The following is an 8748-nucleotide window of genomic DNA, read 5'->3' as shown; positions in this document are numbered from 1 at the left end:
ACAAGATTGTAGACCTACACAAGTCTGGAATGGGCTACAAGACCATTGCCATGCAGCTTGGTGAGAAGGTCACAACAGTTGGTGCAATAAATTACAAATGGAAGAAACATAAAAGAACTGTCAATCTCCCTTGGCCTGGGGCTCCATGCAAGATCTCACCTCTTGGAGTTGCAATGATCATGAGAACAGTAAGGAATCAGCTCAAAATTACACCGGAGGATCTTGTCAGTGATCTCAAGGCAGCTGGGACCATAGTCACCAGGAAAACATTTGGTAACACACTACGCCGCAAAGGACTGAAATCCTGCAGCGTCAACAAGGTCCTGCTGCTCAAGAAAGCACATATACGTACATGCCCGTCTGAAGTTTGCCAATGAACATCTGAATGATTCAGAGGACAACTTGGTGAAAGTGTTGTGGTCAGATGAGACTAAAATGGAGCTCTTTGGCATTAACTCAACTCACCACGTTTGGAGGAGGAGGAATGCTGCCTATGACCCCAAGAACACCACCCCCACCGTCAAACATGGAGGTGGAAACATTCTGCTTTGGGGGTGTTTTTCTGATAAGGGGACAGGACAACTTCACCGCATCAAAGAGACGATGGACGGGGCCATTTACCGTCAAATCTTGGGTGAGAACCTCCTTCCCTCAGCCAGGGCATTGAAAATGGGTCGTGGATGGGTATTCCAGCATGACAATGACCCAGAACACACGGCCAAGGCACCAAAGAGTCCAAGAAGAAGCACATTAAGGTCCTGGAGTGGCCTAGCCAGTCTCTAGACCTTAATCCCTTAGAAAATCTGTGGAGGGAGCTGAAGGTTTGAGTTGCCAAACGTCAGCCCCGAAACCTTAATGACTTGGAGAAGATCTGCAAAGAGGAGTGGGACAAAATCCCTCCTGAGATGTGTCCAAACCTGGTGGCCAACTACAAGAAACGTCTGACCTCTGTGATTGCCAACAAGGGTTTTGCCACCAAGTACAAAGTCATGTTTTGCTGACGGGTCAAATACATATTTCCCTCATTAAAATGCAAATCAGTTTGTAACATTTTTGACATGTGTTTTTCTGGATTTTTGTTGTTATTCGGTCTCTCACTGTTCAAATAAATCTACCATTAAAATTATAGACTGATTTCTTTGTCAGTGGCTAAATTTACAAAATCAGCAGGGGATCAAATACCTTTTTCCCTTTCCTCTACAGTGATAATGTGTGTCTCCAGTTTAGTTCATTTGTACATTTAATTCAAGAACATAGATGTGGTGTGTATAAATTTATCACACTTTTTATTGATTTATTTGTATCATCTATTATTTCACAACCATCTCTAATTAACATAACACAACCTTTTATTGCATGTCTGTTTAGCCCCACCAAGATCACCCTGATAGGGGCGGTGCTGTTTGCTCTGCAGCAGACCCATTATCTGCCTCTCCAGAAGCACCACCTGATGCTCATCTACACCACATTCATCGTTGTCAACAAGGTCAGTGTGGTGTATTGGGTGTAGTTCATACTTGACACTGACCTTAAGAATAAACACCCACGATGATAGTGATTCAGATTCAAACCAAATATGTAATGAGATACAAATTTGTGTATGTATGCACCAACCACCAAGGCATATTCCTTGTAACTGTAACTTACTTTGGTTATTAACCCTTTTCTGATTCTGCACCAGGACGATGTGTTTTGGTCAGTTTGACAAACTATGACAAAGACTATTCAATACATTTCTTGGTTTATTATTTGATCTTAACTCGGGTCTAAAAAATGTGTTGGTGCTGTAGCTCCCTCCAAATCTGTGGTGTCTTGTCTTTTAAGTGACCTTTCTCCCTCTGCTTTTTTGAAGTTTTAGCTGCGATGACTCACATTAACTCAGTATTACCCGTAGGGCTCGGGCTTTTGCATCATTTTCATCAGCTTGCATCATCCTCTCTTCTCTGGGAAACTTGTGCTCTTGACTGAGACACAGATAAATCTACCATGTCTTCTTTCAACTCTCATTCTGTTAGCTCCCTCCGTCTCTGGTCTGTCACATTAACGCTGAGCCATTTCATCAGATTCAAAGAGTTGCGTCCAAATCTGCTATTTATTATTTTGTGTTCCTGATGATGCAGATATACACTCATCCCTTAATGAGAAGTAAATACTAATGCGTTATCTACGTGCTTAGTGTGTTTATATGTAAACTAGGCCAACATCACTTTGGCTAGCCATGAAAATTGACAAATTACATACAACTGCAGAGTCAGCTGATATTTCTATGTAGTTTTATTTATTTTTATTTATTTGTTTAGGGTCCCCATTAGTTGTTACTGAGGTAACAACTATTCTTCCTGGGGTCCACACAAAAGATAAAACAAAACAAGACACCACATGCAAGTTTAACTATACTGATTATAGCTGCTTTAGAGCCAGCTGCTAGGGTGAAGGAATTTGAGACAGAAGTGGTTAGACTGTCACATATTCTATTCTAAACCTAATAAAACATTTTGTTTCTGTCTTGACACATTTAGTCAAGGATGATGCTGACAGGCTCCTCTGCCTCACCATTCGCTGGCATTGAGTCGGCCATCTATAAGACCCTTTTCACCGGCCACTCCCCTTATGCTGCCCTCACTAGCGAGGAAAAGAAAGTGTGCATTAATAACGGCGCAACCAACGGGACGACCTCAACTGCCACAACCGGTGGGAATAGAGTAGCGGGGAAGAACACCCTGGTTTCTCCTGTCAACGGACAAAGTGGATTGCTCAGAGCCAAAGAGGAGTCAGAGAACGCAGAGAAAACAAGCTGCAAGAAGACCAAATAGTCAGCCCCTGCCCCGTAGCGACTTTTCACCTCTAAACAGGGTTGTTAAGTCATTTCTGATTCAGATTGGTCACTTCGGGACTTATTTATGTGCTATTTTTCTTTTATCAAAACATGTTTTTGTTCCATCTAATTCCTGAGAACAAAAAAAAATTTTAAATGTAAATCTGCTGACTCCAAAAGTACCCTGCACCTTATTGTTGGATAATCACCCCGTCCTTAAAGTACTGTAATATTTATGCTGGATGTGAAATTCATACCATCCTCGAGCAGATTGCATACTTGCAGTAAAATGTGTAGCGTGATTTTTTAATATATATTTATAATAATTTAATTTCTGGGTTTTGGGAACACCTGCTGATCTTTGAATGTTTTCTGCTTTGTGTAAATGCGGTTTTTCATACTTTGAAATTATTAGAAACAATTTTTTAAAGAGAGATTATATTCTATATTCTTGTCTTCATACTAAATAATTGCACTCTTGAATGTATTTTAAAATGGATGACATATTTTTATTGTATGCTGTTTCTTCTGGTAAATGCTTTGAATTACACTTGCAAGCATGAGAGTAAACAGGTTGAAATGCACCATAAAATGTGTTTTTGTGATTTCTTAATCAGACAGATTTGTACAGTTCAGGGACTATGGACCCAAGTCAATATTACCTCACTTTAAAGCACCAAAGAGATCATCAAGCTCCTAATTAATACAGAATCAAACATCAGGTAACAGTCTTTGCGCATCTGTTAATAGTATCAATTGTCAAATGTTAACTGATATCTAGATTAGCTGCTGGTGAATTGATATAAAGCAGCAAAGTGTCTAGAAGTAACCTTCTCTAAAGGCTAAAAAATTGCATCAGTGTAACATCAGCACCTGATTGATACCTCAGCCACTTAAAAAACTGCAGGAGAGAGATTGCCCAAATCCCCCCAATTCTCATCTATGTAACCTCAGACGGCGTAGAACCCCCCTGTGAATACAAATTAAGAACAGAGGGGGGGGGGCTGGGCTTTCAAGAGAAAAGAGAAGCCGTTCAAAGATGATCAAAAGAAATACTGGCTGAGATGATGTACCTGCCTTTCATACGCCACAGTCCACAGATGTCAGATGTGTGCATGTCAGGCAAAGGCTTGTATCTCAAAGTGTTTGCTGCAGAACTGTTTTTTGTTAGTGTGTGTGTTGATCTTCCTGAGTCTAATGGTGAACTGTGTGACCCGGAAAATGGAAAGACACGTTAATAAGCCTCTGTTTTCCCTTAGACCCATGACTAAAAGGCAGGTGACATGATGACAGCTCAGAGCCTGAAAGTTCCCAGACAATTCTCTTAATGAGGTCCAAACCTTTGTGACCCCCACCACAATTACTCACTGAACTGAGCAGCCCCCCCCCCCCCCCCCCCAACTGTTGAGCCCCAACCCTTTTGCCTGCGCTTCACCTTCTTTCTGGCCTCTCCTTATAGCCTCTTTTTTATTCTTAGACTCCTGCTTGTCAGTTGACCAGTTGTCAGGTGCAGAAAACAAATCCTTAAATAAACAAGCTTACATGTACACATAAATATACACACACTGCATGCACACATTATATACTATACACTTGACTTTGAATCCACAGTGAGCTCATGAGTAAAGCTGAGTAGAGCTCATGATATAGCAAGGATGTGGCATACTGTGGCTCAGAAATATAAGATATTCTTCCTCCAAACACACACACACACACACACACACACACACACACACACACACACACAACACACACACACAGTTGCTTACTAGCAACTCTAAAGCTTAATAAACAATAGGTTATTGTCATGTTTGTTTAATACGTGCAAAAAACAAAGAGTAAAAATGACAAGTTGTAGTTTTGCATGAGGGGATGTGCCAGACTATTTTTTGTCGGGCAATCAGTGGAGATCCCAGGGAGTGACTGAGCCAGGCCAAGAAAAAGTCCAGCACATAACCAACTTTAACACCACAATACGTATGTCACAATACACTCACAATGTATTGAAAATGTAGTTTTATAAGAAATCAATCACAAATATAAGATTGATAGAGTCCTGTAGAAGACTTACTAAGACATTTTGAGGAGCTCATTAGTCTCTGGTGTCCGTACGCCTCGAACAAGCTGCTCAAAATTACTCATCAGACCACCTCCAGCACCTAGTAGGAAAGACACATGTGCTTGATACAGATTCATATTATTCACACACACACACACACACACTCACACAGAAAGACAGTTTGACTAAATACTGGGAGGCCACCAGGGTGCATGTGTCTGACACAGACAGATTGTGTCTGTGACCTGTTTTGTTGTTGCTTCTTATTTTGTTTCTCATCTTTTGACGCAAAGGTGAAATCTAGAGATAGTCTTTATTTTTGTAATATTAAAAAATCCCATAAAAAGAGAAAAAAACAATGGGTGTATGCCACTAACAAGATATTTCATTGTCATAAACACACTGTACACAATGTATTTAACTTTCATGAAACCCCATATAAACAGTACTGTTCCCTAGCACACCTGCATTTGAAATAGTCCCCCAATGAATGCACTATTTACTTGTGATTGAGTATTTTTTGTAAAAATATTGCGGTGCCTAGCCATGTCAGGAAATCATATATATGTGTATATATATATATATATATATATATATATGACCTGTTTTTAAAGATTTACATATTTAAAATGAGCTTGGGGAAAGTATTGCGAGACAGACTACTGCACGGTTGGTTTGTCTCTTCATGAAATTTGTTGATTCATGCCAGAGTTGTCCTTTAAGTTGTTCATTCATTGACTCGTGTTCTCCTATTAGAATATATTTACCCCTGGAATTTTTGGGGGCAAAATATTACTTTTTGGTAGGTAACATCCATGACTTTTAAAGTGGACTGACAAAAAAATGTCACACAGGGTAATAAAGCTTCCATGGTGCAACTAACATGACGTATATAACAGTTCACATTTATTTCTATTGTGTGGCTTAATCATATAGTTTGAATTTTTATTCTAAGCTCAAATGTACACATTGAGTTAAAACTCCATTAATGTGATATAAACAGTTTTGGTAGCATCTTAAATTCCACTGCTGCCTGGAGGATAGAGCCCTTGTTGCTGAGTGGTGCAGGACAGGTGATAACCACTTGGTGGCGTGAGGAGGCGTCATCTCTGATGGCTTGATGCCTGGGAACTGACAGGCTGGCCAGCAGCTGCAGGCAAGAAGGGAAGGGGACAGGAGGGGACCCTCTTTGCAGAGCCAATGGTGGCTGCCTGCACGTGTTTGACTGTGTGTGTGTGTGTGTGTGTGTGTGTGTGTGTGTGTGTGTGTGTGTGTGTGTGTGTGTGTGTGTGTGTGTGTGTGTGTGTGTGTGTGTGTGTGTGTGTGTGTATGTGTGTGTGTATGTATGTGTGGTCTGGTTTAGCTGTGCTTGTAAGGATTGACTATAGACAGTTTACTATTCTTGGGAGGACATTTTAGGTTGGAAGGGCATTTTGGATGCACCATAATCCAAAATGACTTTTAAAACATCTCAAATTACCTCCTAGATGTTTTAAAGGTCAAGTGACAATAATAAGAAAATAAAACTGTATAGGGTTTCAGGGACTCTTCTGTGTGCTCTTCCTATGGTCCTCTTCAGTATAGCAAAACCAGCCAACTTGTATGTAGATATGTGTGTGTGCTTTAGTTTCTCTGTGTCGCTGCATGTGCATGTGACACGAAGAGTGGCAACAAAGGCTGAGTCTATCAAAAAGGCACAAAGAGCTCTGGGGCACACTCATGCACACCTACAAACACACATGCGCCAACATGCGCTCTCACCAAATCCCTCCAACCACCAGTGAGACCAAGGCCCTTTGTTTTCCCCTCTTTCTCCAAAGAAACAAACGTGACCAACACACACATTCACACCTCTGTCATTGCATCTTGGTTCATGGTCAGCCAATGTTTGTCCAGATTTATACAAAAATGCATCTACAGTAAGTTTTTTTTGCATAATTCCAGTCAGTCTCAGTGATCTCATTGACGTTTTGCAGACCTCCCATCACTCCATTAAAATAAGTATGAACGTGTCAAACCAGCTGCAATCTACTGGCTTGTGGCTGTGCACCTGCTCCAACTCAGTGGTGTCTAAACATGATGTCTCTGGACGTTGTTTGGCCTCCCACTACACACTGACATGATCTCTGTTGGGGCTGTGTGCACCCTCTGACATGGATGCTATTTCACTTTAAAAGAGTGGGGAAAGAAACGTAATAAAAAGTTTCAGAGTTACAGCAATAACAATTTTTCACTGACAACTTCTTTCTTTTGGGATTTTTTTTTATTTTTTTTAAATGATCAAAGCGTGTTTTGTATTGCAAAGTTTTGTCAAATGAGTCTGGGGGTGATGCAATCAAACTCATTATCCCTTCAAGTAAGACAAAAGTAAGGCGAGAGCTGCTTGGGACCACACAGGAAAAGACTCAGTTACGGAAGTTAGGCAGAAGGAAGAAAGGCAGATAGAGGGCAAGAAAGAAGGAGGGGAGGAAATACTAAATAGAGGTGGGGGGGGGGGGGGGGGGATGGGGAGTCGCATCAGGGCATCATGACAAGGTTGTGGTGGTATATACATGACATCTCTTTCTCTCACACAATCACACACACACACACACACACACACACACACACACACACACACACACACACACAAACAAACAAACAGAGCAGTCTCTTCAGAGAGCTCTAACTGAACGCATAACCAAACGGCCACTGCCCGTCATGTCACCATTCAAGATCTGACTTATAAAGAACAGCTGTGAGGAGAATGTCAAAAAATGGAGCTACTATAATGTGACTAGTAAGCTGGCTCTGTGTGTGTGTGTGTGTGTGAGAGTGTGTGTTTGTGTGTGTGTGTTAGTTACTCTCTGAGTCAGTGACAACAGAACCTGACAATTAGAAGCTTCACAAAGATTTAATTTAAAGGGCCATTGTCTTGGATTGCTTTAGATTGAACAGGTGTATCTGACAAACTGCACACTAATGAAAATGACCACAAATATGGTGCTGTTCTGATTTCCAACAATATCTGCACAGAGAAAACAATTGCTTTCTTGGCTTTACGAAGTTATGGTAATATGGCCACATATCTCGAGAACAGTTTGATGTGAAGTTTCCTCAGATGTTGGCATTTCACTTCTGTTCAATTCAACTCTGGTTGGATGCTCTGCTGGTGTTTCTGCTCTCATATTGGTTCCTGTTTCACCTTGGTAATGAGGTAAGCTCAGGGCGTACAGTCTTCTTTTGTTCTCCTCTGTACTTCTGTTCACAAGCATGGCCAGTAGTTGGTACATGGTGTGCTTCTGTCACTCCCCCTCCTCTTCCTTTCCTCCTCCTCTTCTTTTCTTCTTTCACGGAGGAAGCAGATGGCGTTCAGTGTTGGTCCTTTTCCTTTTCATAAAAGGACCTATATTCTCAGCCCCGGGTGTGTTTGGGGTAAATGTGACCTTGCTAAGGGAATGGAAGTGGAGCTACCACGCCACAAAGACTACACCCTACAGCAGTTTATTTACTACAGGACAGGTTTCTGTCAGTGGTTCACATGAGTGCTGGGATCTGTTCATATTTTCCATTGTTACTCTCTCAGTTTTCTCTCAGGTTCCTTCTCTCGCTCCATCAGTCTTCCTTATTTTCTTCAACTAATCTGCTGTATCTCCTCCTCCTTCCCTCCCTCCCTTCCTTGGTCCCCTCTGTGTCCCTCTCTCTCTCACATCCTGGGGGACCCTCATTTCACTATCATTGGCCCTCCCCTCCCCTCCGCTTGGCCCCTCCTGTATGCAAAGCAGGTGTCAGCCAGGACAAGGAGGACAGCAACTACCTCACAAAGGAGGCGACAGGGTCTTGGGGCGACACGCGCATACGCACACACACACACACACACACACACGCACACACA

At 41.7% G+C, this 8748-nt stretch overlaps 1 protein-coding gene and 1 long non-coding RNA gene across 2 annotated transcripts in view; both read left to right on the top strand.

Annotated features, from left to right (window-relative positions):
* tmem38b (transmembrane protein 38B) overlaps positions 1–3407 on the top strand; it is a 12207-nt gene extending 8800 nt beyond the window's left edge. Inside the window, 2 exon segments of the mRNA XM_032539968.1 lie at positions 1369–1486; positions 2520–3407. Coding sequence (XP_032395859.1) covers positions 1369–1486; positions 2520–2813 — 412 coding nt within the window. The 3' untranslated portion in view covers positions 2814–3407.
* A 1158-nt stretch (positions 3408–4565) lies between these two features.
* The window catches only part of LOC116704461 (uncharacterized), an 8755-nt gene continuing 4572 nt past the window's right edge, over positions 4566–8748 (top strand). The window contains exon 1 of the long non-coding RNA XR_004335684.1: positions 4566–4575. This is a non-coding gene — a long non-coding RNA (uncharacterized LOC116704461). The remainder of the gene's footprint in view (positions 4576–8748) is intronic.

This window comes from Etheostoma spectabile, chromosome 16, assembly GCF_008692095.1.
Source record: "Etheostoma spectabile isolate EspeVRDwgs_2016 chromosome 16, UIUC_Espe_1.0, whole genome shotgun sequence".
NCBI lineage: Eukaryota > Metazoa > Chordata > Actinopteri > Perciformes > Percidae > Etheostoma > Etheostoma spectabile.
The sequence above is the reverse complement of the archived record's forward strand: the minus strand, read 5'-3'. Positions and strand labels throughout refer to the sequence as shown.